We start from the raw sequence: 25,313 nt of genomic DNA, 5'->3' as shown, positions 1-25,313 counted from the left end.
CTGTTCTGAAAGCATGTTCTTCTGACGTTGCAGTTGGAGTGCTTGCATTGAAAGACAAGGTGCCCTCCCCACTGACCTTTTACATTTTTTGACACTCATGCACTTGCTTATTGAAACATGTTGGTCGATGTAACCCCTTTCACAGCTCAGCAAGATGCAGACAACATCGGTTATGCTCCTACTATTTTGGATGTCACATGATTTTTGCCGCAAGGTTTCTGTGAATCTTCTGTCATTGTACATGTCTTAAAAATCCAAAACATATTCATCTAAAATTCAGCTCATGACCTAAATTTTACTTGTGGAACTGCCATTCATTTCAAAGAAAGTATCCATTCCTACATCTTAGGCTCGTCTTTAATGAAATGCATGTCTGTTGAGAATACAAGTCAAGGTCAGGCATGAACATTCTTCCTTGTACTAGCACACAGTTTGATTAGTAAAATGAAGCATCCTTAGATTGCTAATATTGATAAGGTTTGTTGAATTATGACCTTCTTTGGTGAAAGCCTAGACAAAGACAAGGCGTAGATGTATGCAATATATATATATATATATATATATATATATGTATAAAATTCGTGACATTGACTGTGATAAATAGGACATTAAACAATTTTTTTTGACAAGCCATTACAGTTTGGTTATTTATACACTAGGCATGTGTTATTCAATTTAAAATATTTTTTGAGATCTAATTAAGGACACACAGTTCATGTTGTGCGTTCAAGAGTTAAGCTCATGATTCCAGTTCCGAACTGACTGTGATTTTTTTTTTTGCCTCTCCTTGTCTCTCAGGACTTTGATTCTCGTGGTGCTGTCTGTGACTGCATTTGTATGTGTCTCCCTGTTTCTCATCTTAGTCCTGGCTGCGCAACTCAGGGTAGGCTTAACGGCTTTCCTCTTTTGAATTTTTCTTCTTCCTTCTGAACAAGCTTTTCTCTTGTACTGTAATCTGAAACATCAGTCTAGAGTGCTGTTGTTTATTGTCATGTCATTACTGTAGGAAAACAAATGGTGCATTTTAGACGTGTAAATATTTAGCACATGCAAACACAATGAAATGTTTGGCTTTTTTTGTGTGAACTTTCATTTCATATGGGAATTGAAGGTAATAATGTACTATAATATCTGTATAGACTCAATGTTTGTTTCAGGCAGTATGCGGTAGGTAGAATAATAACATATTTTTAAGTGTTCTAGTATGCAGATACAGTCGACTCTCGTTACAACAGACCCTGATAATCCAACAAAAGACGTCCGTTTAATCTGTACGTCCGTAATATCCAAGACGCCTCACTTCCGTAACTTTCGTCGCGATGTCTAACAACTTTATTTCAAGGAGTGAGTGATGAACGTCCAAAGTAAAAAACAAACAAAGAAGTCGCAGTTTCACCTGAAAGGCGTAGCATTGATTGCGATAGCAAAATTAAGCAAGATAAGCGCGTCAGCAGCAGCGAGCGAATTGACCTTCGTGCTGTCTCTCGCTTCAACGCTAACTACACGTTGAAAGCACAGCACATATGAAGCTACCGGCACTGGGCGCACATTGTACGTACACATCGCGCTTTCAAAATATGGCGCCCACGTGGGCGTGTACTTTGTTCACATCGCAGATCGCTTTCAAGGTACAGCGCCTGCGCGGCCGCGCCCTTAACAGCAGCCACTGGAGTAGAACCTCCCCACCTCTTTCCCTCCCCCCCCCCCCCCCCCCGTGCCTCGCCCGCAAAAGAAGGCGCACTTCTGCCCCGCTTTCCTCCCTCCCTCGCGTGCAAGATATGAGCCGCGATCGTCGCCCGACCCTTGCAAGTCAGTTGCCAGCCCGTGTCGACACTGCAAAAGTCCGTTTTATACGCTCGATTTTTACAAAAATTGCCGCTAATTTCGTCCGCTGTAGCCGATAGTCCGTTGTAGTGCGGTCTGCTAAAACCGAACTTTGTTGCATTAATAAAATAGGTAGAACAAACTAAGGCTGAACCATGGTCTGTTATATCCGAAAGTCTGTTGTACGCGTGTCCGTTGTAACGAGCGTAGACTGTGTTACATCTGCAGTGTCATATTTTTGGTCGCTGTTGTAAAGGTCAGGCCACATACTGTTCAAGTAACATGTATGCAAAAAGAGTCATTTCATTTGTTAATTATTTGGAATAAAGGAAGGTTGAAGCAAAGATGGTAGCATTTAAGGAGGTGATTAGCTACGGGTGAGGCATCATCATTTATATACCCATGTTGCTAGACTCACAATTTTTGCACAGTAGGTGTCACAATGTGCAAATTGTCATATCTGTTATCTTAACATTATTATAAGTATATAATTTCAATATTTTTAATTACTTATCTAATGTTCTGAGTATCCAACAATCATTCCTAAATATTCTTTAAGCAGAGCAAGCCTCCCTTATCTGTGATTTGGTTTGTCGTGGAATAATGCCATAGATGTCTGTGGTTGACAGCAGTTCTAGAATTTTCAAAACTTTTGAAAACAAATCAAGGTTGGATTGCTTTAGCTGTACAGTAACTAGTATATGCAACGACTGCTTTAAATTATAACTGTTGTTTAAGTACCAAAAGACCTCAATATTTCAGCCCCAAGATGCTTTGAATGTTGACTGTAATGTTTGTATGTAGTGTGGTGCTCTTATGTACAAAGTAGTCACTGGGTAATGTTAAATCGTATATACCCTTTTCTTTCATAAAATGCTTGATCACATAATTTCACATATGGCTTCAGCAGGTGTATCTGACCTCTCCGATTGTGCAAAACATGCTTTTGATACCTCTGTTAGCACAAGCTACTGTTGTACATCATAGTGACATGACTTCGAACTCTTTTTAATGCACCTTCAGAAAACTTCAAAGCAGAGACCAATAACTGTGGTATCACTTAACATGTTTGTTTGTTTGTTTATTTATTTATTTAAAATTTCCTTACGGGCCTCGTATGAGGCATTGAGTAAGGGGGGCATCACAGAAGGACTAAAGTATATATAATGGGTATATAACAAAACATAATAGACATACATGTATGTGCATACTTTTCTTGTCCATCTCTTTTCTGCAGTGCATCCATTGGGACATCAGCCGTAATTTCGTTCTGCGAATGTTCATCACAATCTTCTCATTGCTGCTCATCTATTCTGTAGCCCAAGTCAACATGGTATTTCACCCTTCTTATGCTTTTTTTGTGCTAAGTCCTAGATAATACAGTCAACTCTTGTTACAACAGACTCTGATATACCGACAAAAAACGTCCATTTTATCCGAAGTCCATAATATCGGAAACGCCTCACTTCTGAAACTTTTGTCCTAATGTCTAACAACTTTATTGCAAGGAGTGAGTAACGAACTTTCAAAGTAAAAAAACAAACAAAAAAAATCGCAGTTTCGCCTGAAAGGCGAAGCATCGATTACGATAGAAAATTAAGCAAGATAAGCACGGCAGAAGCAACGAGCAAATTGACCTTCTTGCTGTGTCTCGCTTCAACGCGAACTAAATGCCAAACGCACAGCGCACACGAAGCTACCGGCACTGGGCACTTTGTTCACATCGCAGATCGCTTTCAAGATAAGGTGGCCGCGCCATAAGCAGCAGCCGCCGGAGTTGAACCGCTCCTCTCTCTCGCCTCCCCCCCCCCCCCCTCCCTGTGCCTCACGCGCAATGTTGAGCCGTGATCATGGGCTGACCCTCACAAGTCAGTTGTCAGCCCATGTCGACACAGCAAAAGTATATTTTATGCACCCGATTTTGAAAAATATTGCTGCGAATTTCGTCCACTGTAGCTGATAGTCTGTTGTAGCATGGTCCATTAAAAGCGAACTTCGTTGCATTAATAAAATAGGCAGAATAAACTAAGGCTAAAATATGGTTCGTTATATCCGAAAGTCTGTTGTACCCGGGTCTGTTGTAACGAGCATAGACTGTAGTAAATAATTTATTGATACCTTGATCTTGTTTACAGTGAAAAGTGTATTCTTCTAAAGAATTACTGATTCCTCAAGCAGTTTCATGCTTATCAACGCCAATAGTAAATAGCTGTTCCTTAGAATACATATTCTTGTGCCATTTTTCTCCTGTTTAGCACTTATGTGTTCTCTAAAGCAATGGTTTGAGAACAAAACACTCATTTTTTGCAATAAGCTTTTGAGTTATCGTCAGATAAGAGGTAGCTATTTTCATTAACCTGAATCTTCCTCACGTTAACATCATTGCTGCATACATTTAGTTAGTAAAATAGAGCTGGAAGTGTAGTGTTACAATGGTCTTGTGAACTGTTTAGTGTGTGTGATGAGCAATGCCGAATGATATATTAATTCTCTATAACTGCACCGTAGGCAACATATAACAGCAAACTACTCTGGGATAACTTCACCAAAAAGTAACACTGAATCGTTTTATACTGGTAAGGTGTTTCAGTAATCTATTTTTATTTCTTTGTTAGGAAAGGGTTGATCACTAGCGATGAAGGTGAAACTTCCTTTTTTTTTCAATTTTGCGACAAAACCTCAGCGCTGCTATATCACCGTGCCATCACGGATGTCAAGTTATTTTCTCTGGTGGAGGAAAAGTCTTTGAAACTTGCTAAGTTAGGTCTTTTATTATTTTAGAAAAGCTTTACCATTGAACAATTGTCTAGACTTTAGTAGACAACGTCAAAATTCATAACATCATGGCAAGCTGATGCACAAATGTCATGGTGGTGTTGCCACCATTCTTTCATTTGAGTCTTTTCTGGCTTACCGATACTGCTTTCTTGGTAAGAGAGGATGTTTTGCTATCACAGAAACATAATCTCCTAGTACAGTTTAAATTAATGTGTTTTGTTAATGTGGTAATGTGTGATTAATGTGTTAAACCTTTCCAGTCATGTGCAGGGCTTCTCCCAACACACAAAATATTTGTCCCAGTCAGTTTTTGGGGGGCACTCGACGTGCACATGTTCACGTTTGCTGGTTATTTGGTTTGGTAGCACTGGCTTCCAGGAACTTTTCCAGCCAACCAGTGCAATTGGCAAAGCCTCCAGATAAGGGCAGCACCTTTTTTTTCCTTCTACTGTGCGCGAAGAGATTTTAGCGCAATTTGCGCCATGAAGTGCCGACAAGATGGCGACGTTTCATGCGCATGCGTTGTGTGAATTAAATGCAGATGAATTCAGTGAATCAGAAGATGATTTTAGTAGTGCCGTGGATGAATATATTTTGCCTCCAGATGGTCGTCAAACATCCTCGGATGAGAGAACTTTAGAAGAAAGCGGTGAAAATGAAACCTTACAGACCTGCAGTGCAAATCCTGACCTTCACTCAGGATAGTGTTTTGAGCACTAAGACATAGTGCTCAAGTACCGTAGAGATCCTCGGGAATAAATGAATTTTCTGAAATAAGTTGTTTAGCACGGGTATGTTTACCTGAGTGCTTTTTCTGCGTGGTGTCTAGATGTGCAAAACAGGGCCTGAGTGGAAGAACCACAAATTGGGTAAAAGCACATGACTGCAAAGGGTTTAAGTGAATGAGCTGGCCCCCATTCTGTCTACTACCTATAGGTCCTACCCTTAAAACGTTCAACATAATTTTATCTACCCTTAAAACACATTCTCTATGTCTTGTGGAAACGTAGCTGTAAGCATTGTAGAACAAAGCTTAAGAAAGAAGTACATACCTCTTGTGAATGTGAAAAGCAAGTCAATCAGTGCTTTACAAGTCAGGTGCAAAGACTTTGGAGTCTATTGTGTGCACCTAGTACTTTTCCTAGCCTAGAAGCTCATCCCCAGCCATCGCTAAAACCCCCAACTAATGGTGGTACAAGATGTTCACCTGATGGTCAACTGCTGACTGTGCGTGGTGCTAGCAGTTTCAGTGGTGCACGTGATATCATTACAGAAGCAGCACCAGCATCTTGCTGCATTACCTGCGCGTTTACTTGCTGACTTGTCTGTGCCACCATTAGGTTGACCTACCACCGCGAAGGAAAGCTGGCTTCATGGTTTTTTCATATGTCTTATTGGTCTGGTTCAGTGGCTTAATAGATTGGTCACAATGGTCTGGTAACTTTAGAAAGCAAGCTGTGCCTCTTGTCTATGTAAACGATGTGTCAGTGTTATCGGTGCCTGCTGACGTAGCCAGAATAAATCTGGTTTTCATTTGAGCCTCACACCTCAAGGCCCCACACTGCCGTCCTCTCGTGTCACAGGTGTCGTGTATGGCCGACTGCCACAAGGAAGCAAATGAGACGACGGCATTGCCGGCCAGTCCTCACGGTGCGGAGTGGCCACACCGGTTGTGCCCGCTGCCCCAGTACCTGGTGGTGTGCTGCCTGCTGACGCTGCTGCCTGCCTCAGCCTTCCTGCGCCTACCACTCTTGGTCAAGGTGTTGCTGCTCTGCCCCATGGGCATCGCCTTTCTTGCCCTCGTCGAGATCTCGCATGCGCAGGTCTTCTTCTGCTATGACCAAAATGCCCAGTGAGACTCGACCCCTTCACTCTTCTTTGCTTCTCTTTGCTGTGTGTGCATGTCGAATGCTTGATTTAGCAGTGTAGTACGAGGTACCCGGCCATGCGCTGAGCTGTTAATATTGTGCTTCATTTATTTCTCTTTGTGTTCACTGGCAGCCTAATGTCTTTAGCGTGGCATACTGCGAATAAATCAAGATTGGGTGAAACTTAATGATTACAGAATACAAGGCAGTATAAATACTGAGCACATAATAAATAGATTGAACACAAAGGTTTGCAGAAACATGTAGATTTGAAGTGAGCAACAGTGGCCAAGCAAGGCAAGCCTCAGGCTGGAAACAACGTTTCAACAGTGTTTCAACAAGGGGACCAATGTTCGTCTGGGCAAGCACAATCCCCACATCGAGACATTGGCTTCAGCCTCAGGCCTTTCTTTTTGGTCACTTTGATCACAATTAACACTTAGGGCACCTAAGCACAGAGGTTGTGCATTAAGTTATGTGATGGCATGTGCGACCACAGTGAGGAAATTAGGATATTTTGGGGAAGCAATTGGGCTTTACCGTATCTTTTCGATGGTTTAGCGTTAACTACATTGAAAAAATCAGGTTCTATCTGAAGACAAAGAGGAGGAAGTGGGGTTCATCATTTTATTTAATGTGTAGACCAGATAACCAATGGTCTTATAGAGTAACAGAATGGGAACCAAGCAAAGGTTCTAAGTTGTGGAGGCGAGCCTTGGTTTACGTGGAGTGATGAGATTAAGAATGATGATGATGTTAACCGAATCAGGTAATGTGGTGTAGGCAGTTGCTTAATTGCTTGCATTTTTCAGTCATCACCTGTACCTCTGTCTCATTGTGTGCAGCACATTGGTACCACTGCATGTACTAGCTGTGGTGGGAATCGTCCACATGCTGATGGCCGTGCTCATCCATGGTCGCCAAGTAGAGTGGACAGCTCGCCTCGATTTTCTCTGGAACCTGCAGGTGACGAAGGACGTTTACTATCGCAGAGTCTCATTCTGCTCATTTTCGTTGACTGTTCCAATGTTACATCCACCATGACAGTGTGTCAGGCTGTGCACATATTTAAAATGTTAATTATTGAAGATCACATGGAGAAATTATGAATATGGACTACATTACATATACAGGGTCATTTAATAGAAAAAAAAGAATAAGTGTTTTTTGTGAAGTGGAACTCTTTCATTTATATTCCAAATTTGATTTTTTTTTTGCACATTTTTCAACAGGTAAATCTTGCTGCAGCTATGTACCACGGTAATGCTAATCTAATAGCTCTTTTTATGGGACCACAGAGAAAAGATGTAACTAGGAAGCACAGATGGTGAACATATAAAATATGTATTTTTAAATGTCAGAACTGAACTTTAGCATTGTTGTAGCTTACAACTCACGTCAATCATGTTACAATCATGTCACTAAAAAGACAGGAGTGAGTTTTTTTTTTTTTGTAACCAGGACAGCTGGTCAGTGTTTCACACATTTAGAATGAACCAACATTGGGTAAAAATTGTGTTGTACCAACCATTAAATGTTTCTGGCTGACAATGTTGCAGAATACCGATACTGTCGTCAATCACGTGGGACATTAGGCTGTATCAAATGTGGCTAATTTGACTGCTTTGATTATTTTAAACTGTTTGCTGTTTACGTCAATGGGGATAGGAGCCAAGTCAAAGTGCATAACAGTGGCTCATTCTCTCGCTCCTTATGTTTTGTATAGCATATGAAACAAATCACACTATGCCTATACTTTGCATACCTTTCTAGGCCACTGAGTCAGAAGGCTTTGTTCTGGGGCCCTTGCCTTCACTGAATTCACCCAAACTGTGCATCATTAATTATAAACACAATTTTATATGCTCTATCAGAAGCCAGACTGGGCGCACTGCCTTTGAGAATGCCACAGCATCACGTGGTTGTGTATATATATATATATATATATATATATATATATATATATATATATATATATATATATATATATATATGTATATATATATATATATATAGGGGTACACCTTCTCTTCATCATCATCATCACTCCGTTCTTTACTTGTCCCTATCCTCATTGCAGAGTAGAAGGTTGGAGCATGCTAGCCCTGCCTTTCTGTGTAAAATTTTCCCTCTCGTTCTAGGCCAATGAAGAAAAACAGGAAATGCACGACCTAGAGAGCAGCAATCGAAGAATATTATTCAACCTACTTCCTGCGCACGTGGCAACTCATTTTCTGGACAATCAGCTAAGGAATAACATGGTATGATTATTTAGCTATTAGGTGGTTGCACGCAGTGGATAGGCTACCAGTAAGTTTGTGAATGGCAATAAGTGCTGACATAAAAAATGAAGTGAGGTACAGCAGCTTATAATGAGTAGTTAAGGGAATTAGGGGTTCATTACTTTTTCTGTAGTAATAAAGTTCTTAAAGCTTGCAAAAAATAATTTAAAAAGCTTTTTGCAAATATTTTTATGTATCTCTAAGGGGCATAAGTAAGTTGTTTGGTCACTATCATCACATGTGAAAAGCATCGTGCATGGACCTTTGTTGCACAACTCCTTTTGTCTCCTTGGCACATTTTGTTCGGCAATTCATAGTTCTGCTGCTGTAACTGCAAATGCAAATATCTGCTAGAATGATGAATGTTAAACAAAAGCATAGCAGTGTCTTTGCATTTAGAATGTTTAGGATTTGCCTTCAGTTCACCAACTCTTCATTCACGCAGGGAATCAGATGTCTGTGTAATGGATTAGGTCTGTACACTGTCGATTTTGCTGCATAAGCAGCTGACTCAAGTTGCTTGTTTGCCAATTGTTTGTCACAAATTTGAGGAGAACATACAGTGATGTCAGCAGCGTATGCAATGCTGTGTAATCTACAATGGGGGCAAAACACAGCTTGAACAGGCATGCACATCATATTGTGATAAATGTGGGTGCTCATGGCAGTACTGTAGACACACTACATGTTCACAAAGAGTGCAGCCGGCTCTGCTTATGCTTTGTTGTCTGATAAGTTTGAACATGTGCCCCCAAGGCTGCATGAATTATCCATTCCCAGTAAAAAAAATTTTGAGCATTGGGCACTGAAGTTTAGATTACGAGCAGTGGGGAGCATATGAGCTGGGAAGTCTTTAGAGTGCACGAGTTAATTTGTCTATGTAGCATGTCACATAACACTCTATGCTGTTGCAGATGATGCAGTAGAGTCCGCGGCGGGCTTTTAATAAGAACGAAATGAAGAGGCGGAGACGGGTTGGCATGGACATGCCGTAAACGAATAAAGAAAAGAAGAAAAGAAAAGAAAAGACCCCCTTTCCCCAGCACGATATGCAAAAGAAAGAGGAGAAAGGGGGAGGAAAGCACAGTCAGTAAGGGATGTGATAGATCGGAAAGTCAGAGATTGAGGCAAAAGAAAAGGAAGGGAAGTAAACAAAGAGCCGCAACACAAACGCGGCAGGCGGCGCGAGACACAAATGTCACAACTAGGCACGCATAGTAAGTGTCACAAGTCGGCACACAAGTGTTCCCATCATACACAGTCTGAGACGTAGACCACCATGCTGCATTCCTTACACCCACCAGTGCTGCTCTCAGAGCGCCATCAGGCATGGTGCAAAGATAAAGCCACACATTTGCCTGTTCCCAATAAGTCTGGTCTCCGCTGTACTACCACATGTTGTGCACATTGCATCATGAAAAGTGTAGTCACACTCCAGCTGTATTGTCTGTTCACTGTCATTTCTTATTCCCTGTAAGCTTAGACATGATATTCTTGCTATGCTTCCTTTTTTCCAGGAGTTGTACCATCAGTCTTACAGCCGTGTTGGTGTCATGTTTGCCTCAATACCAAACTTCCACGAGTTCTACATAGAACTGGATGGCAACAATCAAGGTGTTGAGTGCTTGAGGCTTCTGAATGAGATCATTGCAGAGTTTGACCAGGTAATGTGCCATGTTTCTTGCCTAATGTACTAACATCTCCTTAAATCGAGGTGCAAATATGTGAACTGCAAGACGTACCACATCTCTATCTTCACTTTCACCAATGTGTGTGACACTGTTACACTTGATGGAGATTCAATTAAGCCTGGAGTTCTTGGGCTAGTGAGCCTTTATGACATACTGCTACATTACATTCTGAAATTACCATGTGCACAGTGCAGGAAATATGTTCTTGTCTATATTTTACAATTCACTCTTCTTATAAACAACTGATAGCATCTACACCATTGACTTCAGTTGGAATCTGTGACCCAAATCACTAAATAAACTATCAGTGGTGTCACTATGCTTGCCAGGTATATTACATTTGCAGGTACCATCTGCTCAACATGTTGACTGATGAAGTTGAGATTTTAACATGATAAAAGTACTTTGGTATGCATGAGCATTACCTTTACTCTTCCTGTGTGAGCTGTGAACCAAAACGAATTAGAGTTGACTGGCTTTGCTGCAAAAAACACACGTTATGTGTCTACTTTTGTGCAAGTTGTCTTCTGCCTGATCTGTAGGCAACATTTGTGCACTTCCGTTGAGCAAAAAGGGCTCAAGCAAACCAAATTCATTGAAACCAGCGACACCACAGTGGCGCCATTAGTATTGCAGACACGAAATTCATGGAAGAATTTTCATTTCATCTCTGAACAAGCATCTTTTTTCCATTAAAAAAATGCTTGCCTTAAACGAGCAATCCAGTAGACTTCCATTAATTCGACGTTTCTGGTAATTCAACCCTGTCCGACAGTCCCTGCTAGCGCTTATGCTTTTCTATGGGCCCAAACTTTCATTACTTTGATCCTAAAAGTGGCCTTCGCCGGATAATTCGAACTTGACCAGTGAACATACCTACCCTATGCTTGACCCCTATGGTCACCTCCAATAGTGGCCCCTTTATTGGCAGCATCTCTATTGTCGTCATCTTCACTTGCAGCGCCTTGATAGCACTTACGGAACAGTGTAAATGCTGAACATATGTTATCTCCAGTTGAGAGTGCCTATTTTCGACGTGCCCTAGGAAGATTTTCAAGCAGTAACGGTAGCACACAATGTCTGATTACGGTGGTTACCCTATTCTAATGCACCGGTTTCTTCCTTCTGCTTTCTTTCTTCAGGAAAATTAAAAGAAATTTTGTGTTTACAGCAATACTATGCTTTACCACATAACACGGCTGCATTGCGACGAAGCTGACTTTAGAAAACTGGCTGCCACTGTGCAACACACATTAGACCTTTGGCAATTTTTCTTGCTAAAAAAAACCAGGTGCACATTAGATTTTCAGTTAGTTTAAGAGCTTTATTGTTATCTCTACGTTATTTTTCTGCTTTGTACCAATAGAAAGCGGTTGTATGTTTGATTCAGGGGTGTGTTAGAATCAGGGAACTACTGCCGAATGAATCAGCGATGCGCTTTGATGCTTTTTCTATGTCTATTAATTCGACCTGCCAGATAATTCGATCCATTTAGTCGATCCCTTGAGGATTGAATTGATGGAAGTCGACTGTACCACTCTGTGTTAGGCCTGGATTGTTGTGAGTGAGCTTGCATACATGCAGGTGCGTGTGCACATAGGTGCACATTTAAAAACATCTGCTTTATCAGCAAATGTGTGCATGTAGTTGCTCTACCTTCTATACTTTTATATCGTGCAGCCTTGCTACAGTGCTCAATTTGTCTAAGAGTATTCGAAAGGCTTTTACTGTTTCTTTGTTTTGATGGTCATGACAATTGTTTGGGTTTTTCTTAGCTGCTGGATGGTGAACAGTTCCGAGCCATTGACAAGATCAAGACAACTGGCAGTACATATATGGCCGCCATTGGGCTCATGCCTGATGCACGAATCGGGGTGAGCGTGCTTTCTTGACCGTTTGTTTCCTTATCGTATCAACCACATAAATGAGCCAGAAGGTCCTATGGTGTACTAAGTGCAGAAAACAGTCCTGAAAAATTGAATGCGGAGATTTGTCAAGGTGATTTCTTTGGACTTCTTCAGTGTTATCCACCAGATATTATGATTCTGCTGCTAATGTGTGTTGAATAACTGATAAGCCCTATCTTCTTTAGGATGTGACCTGATCTCCTCTTGATGACTGCTGACTGTTTTGTTCCTGTCATTGCTGCCAGATTTCACAGCCTAGTTCATTTCAACTAGGATCAGCAGAAAATGTAAATGTAAATGCCATAAGTGTCAACGGCAAATGTGCAAAATTAAAAAAAAATGTCCACATGTGTTCGAGGAACCCAAAAAATCATATCACATCGAAAATCACTCACACACCACGGTGTTCATTAAAGAACCATGGGTGGTCAAAATGAATCTTGGAGGTCCTACACTGCAGCATCTCTTATAAACTCTGTGCTGCTTTGGGATGTTAAGGCACATCACTGCAGCGATCATTCCGAGGTGGCCACAAAACCCCCGAACCCTCCCCTTATCAATCAATCATGAAAGAGTTTCCATGTCAAATGCTCTTTCGTTTAACGAAGAGGGCAGTTGTTTTTATGTCATTGTTCTGTTATATGCAGTTCGACTGTAAATAACATTTTACCTGCACATCATACAGGTACTTGAGAACAAGCAGTAGCTTGCAGCTTGTGAAATCAGGCACTGTGCGTCAAGTTGCATGCAAAGTGATGCTGACCAATGCCGAAAGTGTCTGGGTTTGGCTTGTACTAATTCGTGTGGCAAAATCTAAGTTTGTCCACATTTTGATTGAAGGTTCACAGCAAGACCTGCATTTGTGAAAATTTCAGTGGCACGTGTCCTTGCATCATAAGAGTAATTCACACTTGTATGGGCATTGCCAACCCTTGTGCAGGATGACCACGAATCTGGTGCCAGCTACATGAGTACCATGGCGGAGCTTGTGTTCACCATGAAGGACTGCCTTGCTGACATCAATGAGAATTCTTACAACAACTTCATGCTTCGTGTTGGTTAGTCTTATATCTCTTACCTCAGTGCATTTTCGTACCACATCATTGTCATTTAAGCACGTCACTGAACAGGATCTTGGACTGATAGAGTTGTTGGAAAGTAAAGGTGTACTTATTAATATAAGCCTTGCAGGATGTGCAAGCAGTCATCCTCTAGATCGTAATCGTATATTGTGACATAACACAGCACAAGCTAGGCATAACAACACTACATACATTTATATATCACTTGTGTAGTGATGAATGACATAAAAATGGTCATTTTTCGGATTGGTTCTGTGCACAGGTAAATGATATATAACAGTGTGATTATCTATTGGACTTTGGCTACAGGTACCAAATTTTAGCTTTGAGAAACAGTATTGTACTTATATATACAGGATGAGACTCTATAATATTGCACAAATCCACAAGGCAGCCAATGTGGACCTGTCTTTTGTTTTCTCATCCTTTCTTACATATTGAGATCTCCTTTCTGTAAGCTCACCTACTTCGTATTCGAGAAGTGAAATCTGCCAACCTCATGTAATGGGACTGTCTACAACTCAGATCATGTCTTTAGATTGTGGCGAGAATGACAAGATTGTGTGTCACATTGATGAAAACAACCATGCTTTTATATTCCTTAAACAAGGAATTATATTTTTAATCCGGCCATGAAAGTAGTGTGAGAACGACATGTGGAATAGCTTGATGGAGAAGCAGCGTAAACCAAACAATGTGCCATCACATGAAATAAAAGCCGTGCAAGGAGAGTGTTCTCTTGCTCAGATACATTGATGCAGTGCCTGAAATTGCATGTATGCTCCTGCTAACATTCCTTTGCACCAGAGAGTAACTTCTTTCTTAGTTTCAGTAAATGTACTCAGCAGTGGTGCTGCCTTCATGATGCATGGAGTGGTGCATGATGGATGTTATGAGCGTCCCCTTTGGAACGGGGCGGGGGGTTATGCCACCAAGCTCTTGCTATTATACTGCCTAATGTCCTACCCAGGTTAAACAATTTAAAAAAAACATGAACTCCCACAACCAAATTTTCTGATCCCCTATTGCAAACTGCGCTTTTGTACATCTCCGTTTTTTGTTGTTTCCTTACTTTTTTTCCACCAATCCTCCAATCACCTCTTACTAATGCCTATTACGGACATGTTTACTTTTCCACTGCTCTTGCTGAACCCAAGGGCTTCAAGGAGGCCAGTGGTGCCTAAATCGACTGCTGGGTAGACGTCTTCACATTCTAATAAAACATGCTCCATAGTTTCCCTAGCTTTAATGCAGCAAGCACATGCTTCTTCTTCCTTCTTATATCTCGCTTTATAGGTGCGTGTTCCAAGGCATCCCGACCTTGCTTCGAAAAGTAATGAGCTTCCCTTTGAGTTATCATAAATTGTTTCGTTCCTGATTTCGTTTTTTCCTCTTAAGTAGTTACTCATGGCAGGTTTTTTTTCCATTGCCGCCACCCATGAGATTATTTCAGCCTCTCTGACTTTCCGCTTGATGTCCTTGGATGAGTGGGTCCAGAAGGGCGCCCTCTTGACATGGCGACACGCAACAGTGCGAATAGCATTGTTGGAGTGATGCGAGAGTCTCTTTTCTTTAGGATGTCAAAAGTGCATTGCACTTCTAAAGGATATCAGTGGTGTCACAGTGCCTTTGCTTAACCCAGTGGCTGCTAGACTGTGGCACGAAAGGCTTGCATTTCAGCAGCAGTGCCAACTGAAAGACACAGACTACACTGACTGCACCTGTAGGAAACACGCAAGATCATGTGACTAAGAAAATAGAATTAATGACGTATGCAATCGATTACGTGCTGAGGATGGCTATTAGGGTCATAATTTCAGTCTTTAACACAAATGAGCCATTCCTTTGACCAGCATTACCATTGTGTCCAGTAAACGCTGGTTCGTGCATCCGTACACAGTTTTGAGAAGATGCTACACAGATAAGTAAATCTCATCATAAAAATTTTTTCTCGCTTTCTAATGAAACAACTGCACATTTAGACACTTCGAATGAAAGGCTTTCTATTGGGCTATAAAATGGGATTACGTTAAAGAACAGTAGACAGTTCATTTTATGTTCCTCATAAGTGTTTATTCAAGTTTTTGTGACTTGGCTTATTATTAGGTGCTTTCATAAAGCTTGTGTAATTGGTGCCCTAAATTTGGGAAGTACAGGCGTACACAATAGGCATCAAAATGAGCGAATGTCGCTCTAGCTTTAGCGGAACATAAAAATTTCGCTCTATATGTAGTATTGCAGAACACTACTAGGGCATCAAAACAAGAACGGCACTCTCTATCGGGAACGTTGGTTGAAGCATGAGCAGTGATCTGCTTCCCACATTTAGAGGGACACAATGCCAACAAGATTCATGTTGAGCTGGTGGTGGCTTATGGTGACGCACCAGCTCGGCATGAAAGTACTTGTTCGTTGAACAGTTCCATGTGGTGTATGCATTTATACACAAAGGCCAAATTATAGAGTCCTAGGGGGGTTAGTCCGTAAGTGTCCCCCTAGTGGACATGTCCATTTTCTCTGCTGAAGTTCTGGTTGGCTCGGCTGGAGTGCGCATCACAAGGAGACAGGTGCTCCCAGCCAATGAGCACTTTTATCAGCAGGTGAAATGGAGGTGTGCACCAGGCGGACACTTGCAGAATATCTCCCCTGCACTCTCATTCATCATTTCCATCGCCAGCTTTGCCAGTTTTATTATGTTCATTGCAGACACTCTCCTGGAGGTCTACAAGTGCTCCTGCCCTGCTTCAACTAATCCAAACTTATGCTGGCCAATTCTGTCGCTTTTGATTGCGTGTCCCTTCCCGTGGCATTCGTTTAGTCACTCTAACACATCATGAGTCATCTGTTTTATGCATCACATGACCTGCCTAGCTTTATTTATTTATGTCATCTAGGATATGTTTACTTCCCTTTTGTTCTTCATCCACACTGCTGTCTTTGCATCTCGTAATGTTAACATTATCACATCTAATTATTCAATGACAGTTACTTCTCATTTTCTCATTCACTCTCGCTCATTCTTTGACGTAAGTCCCACTTGTAAACAACCTCACACCTTTGATGAAATCATTGTTCAAAACAGCTCCCTTTTTGCATCATTATTACAGTTGAATCTCAATATAACAAAATTCAATATAATGAAATTCGCAATATAACAAAGTATATCACTTTTTACAACTTTTTGTCCATGGAACACTATGCATTTAGAAGCTCACTATAACAACGTCTGTTTGCACACAATTTCAACAAAATGAAATTCACTACCATCGCAAAGGAATACTGTGGAAATGAAGAACTTCCACGGACGCAAATGGTTAAATGGGTGAATTGCAAGCTGCTGCTTGCAAATGCACCTCTCAAATCACACCCCCTGCGACCAGGAGCGAGTGCCATGTCATGTTCCATATAAAGTCCAAGTGCGATAAGATCCCATCGCGCTCTGTGCACTGTATGCTTTAGGTGCAAGTGAAACAGTGAGCCATCTTCCTGCAGGAGCAAGGGAAAGTGGGGGGAATGAGCTTGCAGTAACACGATCAAGCACGTGCAAGGGGAGGGAGGGGGATGAAGGTTGGCGAGCGTCTTCTTTTTATTGCGATGGCTATTATATGGACACTACAGGTGCATTTCTGTCGACATCATTGCGCCCTGTGTGCCCTATGTACGAGTGAGAGTGTACAAGGGTGAACCACTGATCGTGGCTCAATCTCGTGCATGCAACAGGCGAAATCGTGGAGTAAGCGCACTTCCGTCTGTCACATGCAAGGCTTCGGGGGTAGGGGACTGAGGGGTTGCGCGTTCGACTCCGGGCAGCCCAGGCGGCCGCACACACTCCCAGCTGGGCCGCTGTATCTTGAAAGCCATCTGCGATGGGTGCAGAGTCAGCGTTGCGCTGTGTTTTTGTGACTTAGTTAATTCGCTCACTGCTGCTTCCACGTTTTCTCAATGCAGCATTCTGACAGCAAGTTTCCGCGGTGATCGAGTGAGATGTGTATATGCTTGCTTGTGTGCACGTGACACCATGCTTGTTAATTTAGTTAGTGTATGCCCATGTTTACAAGCTTGTTCGGCCAATAAAACTACTGTCCTTACTTCGTATAGCTGTCCACTAATTTGCTATCGCAATCGATGCTTTGCCTTTCGGGCAAAACTGCAACTTTTTCTATCGCCGTGGTCTCTCTCTATATATATGAATGTCAGTGCGGCTGAGCGCATAGCAGCCTGCGCACCCTGTTTTAGAATTAATCTGCCACACATAAAAAGAGCGAGCGTGCTGATATGGCGTGGCATCATGTGCGCTGTTTTCCTGCATGTTTGGTACTGGTGGTTGTGTAACATCGAATTTCAGAGATGCATTGAAGCAAGAGGCAGGTAAAACATTCGCTCCCCGCTGCCAGCTTCTTTCATGATACGGTCATCCCACTGTAGCCGACACGTCTCCATCGGCCTTCAGACGAGGAAAAGTATTTTTAGTGCACAAAATGCAGAAAGGAAAGAAGAAGGCGACAGGACAGAGCGCATCCATCCTTTTGACACTATCAGTCGCGAGGGCAGAGTGGACGCGAAAGTATGGCTAGCTTCATTTGTACCACCAACGTGGAGATACCATCGACACGGCTTTTTTTTTCTCATTCAAGTTTGCTTTTTCCGATTGCTTGATAATGCGGGAAATTTTGCGGCCCCTTCTATTTAAGAAAAATTCATTGGTGACTGTGGTTATTCGCATAAATGGTCGAATTTAGATGTAACAAAATTTTGGTGTAATGAAGCAAATGGCCAATTTTACCCACTTCGTTTTATGGAGGTTTTAATTGTATATGCTTTTGAATTTTGCAGGGCTCAACATTGGTCCTGTAGTGGCAGGAGTGATCGGAGCCCGCAAGCCACAATATGACATCTGGGGAAACACAGTCAATGTGGCCAGCCGCATGGATTCCACGGGCCTGCCCAATCACACTCAGGTGAATTTGAGTGTCTTGGGAGGTCATGTCTAGCACAGGAGCTTGAAAAAGTGCAAGTTCCATAGAAGTAAAGTTGCGTCCCATTTTTTTTACCAAAACAACTGGTGACCAAAAGCATTGTGAAACTGATGAGAGGATATCCATGAGGCATGGATAGCCAGAACGTTCTGTTTGTATTCTCAAAATTTTCTGTTCTGTAACTAATACTTTATACATGTTCATTTGCACATGCTGTTCATACACAGGGTGTCTCACGTAACATTAGCCAAACATTAAAAATATGTGAATGCCACGTAGCTGAACAGAACCAAGGTAATGTTGTTTGTCATAGCTTGGAGATACATAATTAACCTTAATTATATTAATCAACTTCTAAAATATTATGATTGGATTAAAAGTGTCAATGAGAAAACTGAGGAGCAACATGAAAAATTCCCGAAACACCTTTCTGTTGCTCAATGTGTGCTACATAAAAATTTTTCCAAGCATGAAAGAAGCCGGTGAATTCAGGCAATGTGCCTCAAGCGACCAGTTGCGTGGCAATTTTGTGTGAATTCACAGGCTTCTTTCATGCTCAGAAAAACACATTTATGTAGCATGTATTGAGGGACAGAAAGCTGTATCGGGAGTTTTTCATGTTGCTCTACAATTTTCTCATTAATACTTTTCATCTAATTATAATATTCATTAATTAGGGCTAATCATGCAATTATAAGAAATGCAATAAATAGTCAGAGTATCTCCAAGCAATGGCAGACAATGTTACCTTGGTTCTGTCCAGCTATGTGGCATTTGCATATTATTAAAGTTTGGCTGAAGTTACACAGGATGCCCTGTATAATTCTAGTAAATCTAATCTTGTTCATTGCTTATGCAATGTCTGATGACCTCCCATTAGGCTGTGACATAAGTGATTCAAGCTTTATAGTAAACCACCTTTTTTCCCATCGTACTTACTATGCTGCATTTGATGTGTAGTTCTGTCGCTGCATTTTGCAGTGCTGCCCTAATGGTGGCAAGTTCATTTTTGAATAATAAATTGTACTTGTAACTTTTGACTTTGCATCTCGCATTTTAAACCTTTAGCATGAAATTTACTGCTTCAGGTAACGGAGGAAGTCTATCAGCTGCTTCGAGACGGACCCTACCTGTTCCAGTGCCGTGGGAAAGTCAAGGTGAAGGGCAAAGGAGAAATGACAACATACTTTCTCATTGACCGCAAGACCAGCCGCTCAGCGTCCAGCCCAAGGGAGGAGGGCATCTCTGGGGGCAATCCTAGCACAGTGCCTCAGCGGGAGGATAATAGCCTCTCTGGAAGCCTGCCTCCGCACTTAAGCTCAAACTCCCTGCAGCTGAGACGAGAAAGTGGGTCCACTCCCAACAGCTGGGCAGGGCAGCACCAAAAGGCAACACCCCTGGCACCTCATGATGATGTTCTACCATACACCCAGCCCAAGCCTATCATTGTCTCAAGCACTCCTCCGCATGGGTCCAGATCGAGAGTGAAAACTGGAATGTCTTCCAAGCCAGAGTCCCTTACACGTGGTGACCCCTGGGAGAGTTTGAAACAAATAAGGGTGCCTCCTCCCTCGCTACCTGGTGACCAAAGTGAGGCTGTGCTGACTGATGACTGCAGCCTCGACCCCCAGTCAGAAAGTGCGAGCAGTCACCTTGACGACAGGAATTCTAGCAGTGGTAGTCTCATAATGGAAAGTCACTGTTTAAATGACCAGCCGTCATTGCCACACGGTAGCTTGCCTGGTCCTGGCTTTCCCTTGCTGTTGTTAAAAAATTCAAACTGTCCTCAAGCAAACTGTATGTACCCATATTCTCAGTCTATGGGTGACTATGAGGCAAGTCCCAATATCATTGGCCCAGGTCTCCCTCAAGTTGGTTGCTCTCCTAGCCACAATATGAGACAGCCACATGACAATAAGTTAAGTCGCACATTGCCAGAAGCAGCTGCTCCCAATACAAGGGAGGATCCAGAGCTTGCAGTGTATTTCATAAACACTTCAGGATCGCGTAAACGAACTCACGAAGAGGCAGTTAGCAACACGATGGCATCACCTCCGGTTGACTCCCCAGAGCAGGTGCCTCGTAAACAGCTCTGCAACTCGAGTCCGGCATCGCAACGACTTGTCTGGCAACATGGCAAGGTCAGGGCTCCACTCCTGTCTATGCGCAGCGACGCTGATGAGTTGCCCCTAGAAGACTATCTGGAAAATGGGAACTGCAGTGTGGCAGTCCAGCCAAGATATGCCGTGGGCGACATGCTCAACGGAAACTCTCCGCGTGTTCTCATGAGGCTTGGCGAGGACTCTGCGGGCATCGCGCTACGATTGGCTGAAGCAGGCCACCCTCTCAGTGGGCCACTGTTGCACCTTGACTCACGAAGCAGCTGGAGCAACGATGGTTCAAGCGAGGCAGACGAAGAAGGAGCCCCACTGATGGACAATCATGGTGGTGGCTACACGACGGACGACGCGTCGCTTGCCAACGACCAAGGGCTAACAGATGCGGAGGGGGCCCTAAGCGACCTTAACTCGCTCCTCAATGATGCGGGCCACGAAGGGGATGACACGAGTATCTCCTCACGTGCCAGCAGCCGCTTGCTCAGCATTGACTCACTCAGTGTTACTTATGACTCAGAGTATGACAACTATGGAGTTGGTTTCAATGGTGCCATGGGCCGCACTGAGGACCTGAGGTCGCTCACTGACTGCATAGCTCGCAACTTCGGCCATTGCGTGAGTGACAACGAAGACAGTGACGTGCTTGCTTGATACTTCTCTCCAGCCCCCTTTGCACCCAAATAGCCTGATCGGTGACAACTACAATATCTTTCTGGCTCTTTTAAAAAAGAACTTACGCGTTGACATGCTCAGTATACATAAATGCACATCTTCTTCATGTGTTTATTTCTGCCATAGCTTGTGTAGTAGTTTCATGTTTATCCAAGCTTCGGCCTTCTGTAATGTTCACTTCTTGGGATACATCTCAACTACCTGACAGACTATCACATCCTAAATGCACAATATAAAGAGTGAATGAAAGGATTGGCCGCAAAAGTTTCATTGCTATGTAAACATAATTCACAATGATATGTTCGTAAAATGCTAGGACTCAAGGCTGCCAACCAGATTACATAAGTTAGTGACAGACCAACATGATGCCATTTTGTTGCTTCACTCTTTTTCATAAGTTTCACCATGCCTTTAGGAGTTGTTTTGAGAGGTATATTAGGAGAGTTATAAAGTGTGAGCTTCAGCAGAATATTTTTACTTGCTGGCCATTTAAAGCTGGGCAACATTACAAGGTAGCATATTGAAAATAGTGCAAGAAATGGACATTACAAAGTGTTTGTGCTATGTTTCTGATTTGTTTCCAGAAAGCTGCACAGCAGTTTCATACAGAAGTGGCAGCTTGCACTTTACATAGTCGTTTTATGATGCTCTGAATTGCCACTTAGTGGAATTTGATGTGTATGCTGGAGTGCACCTACCATTTCACTTGAAACTATTTCACTTCAGTGCAGTTTGTTTGTCAATCTGCTACCCAGCCAACTTTTCCAGGAGGCTGATTTTTCTGGGTAACCAAAACGTGGCTGTTTCTAGGCTCATGCTCATTTAAGACTGCACCTCAAAAATTGTAGTTTTGTGGAAGTGGGTGTGAATGCTTTTTGAGGAGTGGGTCTAGCTGTCTTTTATTGGGAATTGCTCATTAAAACGTGTTTTTGTTCTTAACACATGTGATCTCTCTGAAAAGCACAGTACAGCCTGCTGTAGTAACATTATTGTAGTTGAAATTACTACCGAGTAAGTGTTAAAGAAGCACATGTATACTGCTTATACCACTGGAAAAGAAAGAAAAATGCTTGCTCTAACTTCTTTTTTCTCACAGTGATATGCACTTGAACACTTGTCTGGTAATGACAATGGCTGGAGAAATACAACTTCACTGTAAGGCAGAAACAATAGAGACATCTAGTTCTTCAGCATCCGTTTGCATGAGCTGCCAAACTTGTGTGCACACCTCCAAGCTCTTAACAGTAACGTGCAGAAGTGCCTTAGTGTTTCTTGTTCTGACAGCCACTGGCATTATCAGCAACACTAGATCTATTGGTAATTGCACCTCAGCTTATGTTTCACATGCACATTGAAAAATTGTGCCACACAGGACCACAGTGTACTTTGGCCTACGTCATGGCTGATACAGCGCACATTCGATCATACCTATGCAATGATCAGTGCACTAGTGCAGCACCAGTGATATGGTGCAATTATTTGAAGTGTAGATAAAATCCACCTTGAGCTTCAGTGACCTTCTCACCTGATCTCAATGATAATGCCACTGGATGCTGGTTGAAAGAGCAGAAGCACTGCCAGCTTTATTCTTGAGCATAGTTATTGAAGGTACTGAGGGGTGGGCAGTCTTTCACACTTCGCAGATGGCGTGGTTGTAATGAACAAGCTCCAATCCACAATTTTTTAGTTGCTATAGACAGCAGAGAACTAGCACGCATCAGCCGTTTGTGTTATCTTTATCACTTTGATGTTAGTGGAGAATAGTTTCGTTTTATCGCAAAGAAGTACACAAAAGATATCCTGAAATGCTTGGACATCACTATGGTAGAGGTTTGTCGATGCAGTCCATTGCTTGGATGATCTGCAAGATCTCGAAGTCATGTTTCCACTGCCACTGACTCTTAGTGGTGGCAGTACCTGCATTAGCCTCATGTATGTTACACTGAACCCATCGCGTGATTGTTCAGGGTGTTTGATATGTTGCATAAAATGTAGAGTTGTCCTTGTTAGGCAGGTTTCAGTGGCTGTGGCCATGTTATGTAAACATTGCGCAAGCATAAAATGTTGTCTGCAGTTACCCTGGTAGGAGTAGTTAGAATTCATCTACCACTTTCTGGCCATGTATTTTCAATAGTATGTACTGGCTTGCTGTTGAACTAGTCATAGTGAGAACATAAATGCAGCAGTTGCAAAGAACTCAAATGTAGAGTAAGAGCAGTTGAAGTCGAGAGAGCAGTCAAAGGATTCAGTCCCACTTCATCTGTTGTCTTTCTCTAACCCTAATGCCAGCTTGTAATAAAGCTTCAGATTGTGCAGCTTCATTTGCACAATAGTAGCGTTAGGTTACAACACACACATTTGTTAACTTATGTTTTGCATTTTTGTAACTATAGAAAGGTAGGAAGTTTCAGTTAGGTGGAATTATTCATGGCAGCACACAGTGAAGAATGTCAGTGAATATGTCTGTGAATAAGAATGTACATTTAACCCACGTTTAGAACAGTGCAGCCATAGGCAAGCATATACTCAAATGACATGCACTGAACTCACCTGTCTTCCGAAAGCATTCACACCTAAACTTCTATAGCATTTTTTATTTCCAGAGGTGACTGTCATTTTCATTAAAAAGATTGTTTGCTAATTCAAGGAAGAATTTTGTGAACATTGTTTCATTATGTGTTAAACAGCACTAAAGCTGTTTCCATTGGACTAAAAGACGCATCATGCTTCCTAAAGATCAAATTTGCGTACCTTATATGTACTGATAAGTCTGCCAGGCATGATCCATTGATGACATGATTCACAGCGCAAGAATTTAGTTCAAATTATAGGCTTTTGGTGACCCCTGTGATGGAATGAGGTGTCCACACGCTTGCACATATATTGAGCATGTACAGCTTTACTAATAGCTGAAATTTATCAAGGTGAATTTAATCTGCGAGTCCTTGCAGCATTGTGCTTCATCTAAATCAATGGCCATTGCCACTACTTGTAGTACAGCGCGACATGGGTCACGCTATACCACAAGCAACGGAACAGGAACTAGTTCATTCCCATACCCTACTATTTGCCACATCTCGTTAGAGTGCACTGGATGTTTCTCCCCAACAAGCAAGTATAGTTTGTTTGCAAATGCTGGGATCAGGCTGAAACAGTTCCTCCTGGCCAGAAGCTCTCAACACAGTTACCCTGCTATTGCTGGGCTAGTTGATAGACTATCATGCTGTACTGTATGTCACTTACTGGAAACTCCAGGGTACCTTGTGCTCCAAAGTGAAGGGTTGTCCTCCGGGCAAGGCAAACTTAAGGAGGTGTGCTGAATAGGAAGGTTGATATCCATCTGGCTGCAGTATAAAGTTGCAAGAATCTATACAGTTTTTTCAAAAAGAAAGCTTTATGGCTGAAGAAATATTCATTGCAGCATCAGGATTAAACCAAGCCCCACTGTGTTTCCTAGGCAGTTCACTATACCAACTGAGCTAACCCGGAGGCTAGTAGATAGCAAGGTGAAGGTGAATTAATCAACAACCTCAAGGTGCAGGAACACTGTATAAGTAGATTGATTCTGCTGAAATGCACAGTGTAGAGGAAGCTTTATGAACCCTCTTCATAATTGTAAGGCTAGCAGATTGACAAGCTATAATGATGGCACGGTTATTTTTGCAATCGGCACGTACAAACACTGTTTGTGCATCTTACGACATGGAAAATGTGCGCCATGTCAGGATGCAAACCATGTGCAGGAGACAAGCCAGCATGTGCAGCTAAGGCTCTGTCTGCATTTGAACTGCGACCGGTGCTGCCACTAGTTGGGCAAATGTGCAACACAGAGATGTGTACTTGCGAATTAGGAGAAAATGGTAGTTGGCATCGACCAATCGGTCGCCTCAAAAGTAGCTTCAGTTGGTTGATTTCGTATAGGTAGCGCACAGAAAACGAGAACGAAAGGTAAAAGTAGATGAGGGTAGCTATATATGGGCCTTCTTGGTATGGCGACTCCTACCTTGTTGCAGTGCAGGCTGAATGATGGGAACACACACAAAGGCACATTAAAAAAACACATAGAGCACTGTGTGTTTGTCTAATGTTGCTCTGCTGCATTACAACAAAGTACTA

General features: G+C 42.3%; 1 protein-coding gene across 4 annotated transcripts in view; it reads left to right on the top strand.

Annotated features, from left to right (window-relative positions):
* Positions 1–22,136, top strand: part of LOC135906960 (adenylate cyclase type 1-like) — a 236,863-nt gene extending 214,727 nt beyond the window's left edge. For all 4 annotated transcript variants that reach the window (XM_065438596.2, XM_065438594.2, XM_065438595.2 and 1 more), the window contains 10 exons: positions 799–883; positions 3,062–3,157; positions 6,186–6,454; positions 7,316–7,436; positions 8,612–8,731; positions 10,270–10,416; positions 12,219–12,317; positions 13,291–13,408; positions 18,266–18,390; positions 19,497–22,136. In XM_065438596.2, the coding sequence (XP_065294668.2) occupies positions 799–883; positions 3,062–3,157; positions 6,186–6,454; positions 7,316–7,436; positions 8,612–8,731; positions 10,270–10,416; positions 12,219–12,317; positions 13,291–13,408; positions 18,266–18,390; positions 19,497–21,176 (2,860 nt within the window). In that variant the 3' untranslated portion in view covers positions 21,177–22,136. The remainder of the gene's footprint in view (positions 1–798; positions 884–3,061; positions 3,158–6,185; positions 6,455–7,315; positions 7,437–8,611; positions 8,732–10,269; positions 10,417–12,218; positions 12,318–13,290; positions 13,409–18,265; positions 18,391–19,496) is intronic.
* The last annotated feature ends 3,177 nt before the right edge of the window (positions 22,137–25,313 follow it).

This window comes from Dermacentor albipictus, chromosome 1 (assembly GCF_038994185.2).
Source record: "Dermacentor albipictus isolate Rhodes 1998 colony chromosome 1, USDA_Dalb.pri_finalv2, whole genome shotgun sequence".
Classification (NCBI taxonomy): domain Eukaryota; kingdom Metazoa; phylum Arthropoda; class Arachnida; order Ixodida; family Ixodidae; genus Dermacentor; species Dermacentor albipictus.
The sequence above is the reverse complement of the archived record's forward strand: the minus strand, read 5'-3'. Positions and strand labels throughout refer to the sequence as shown.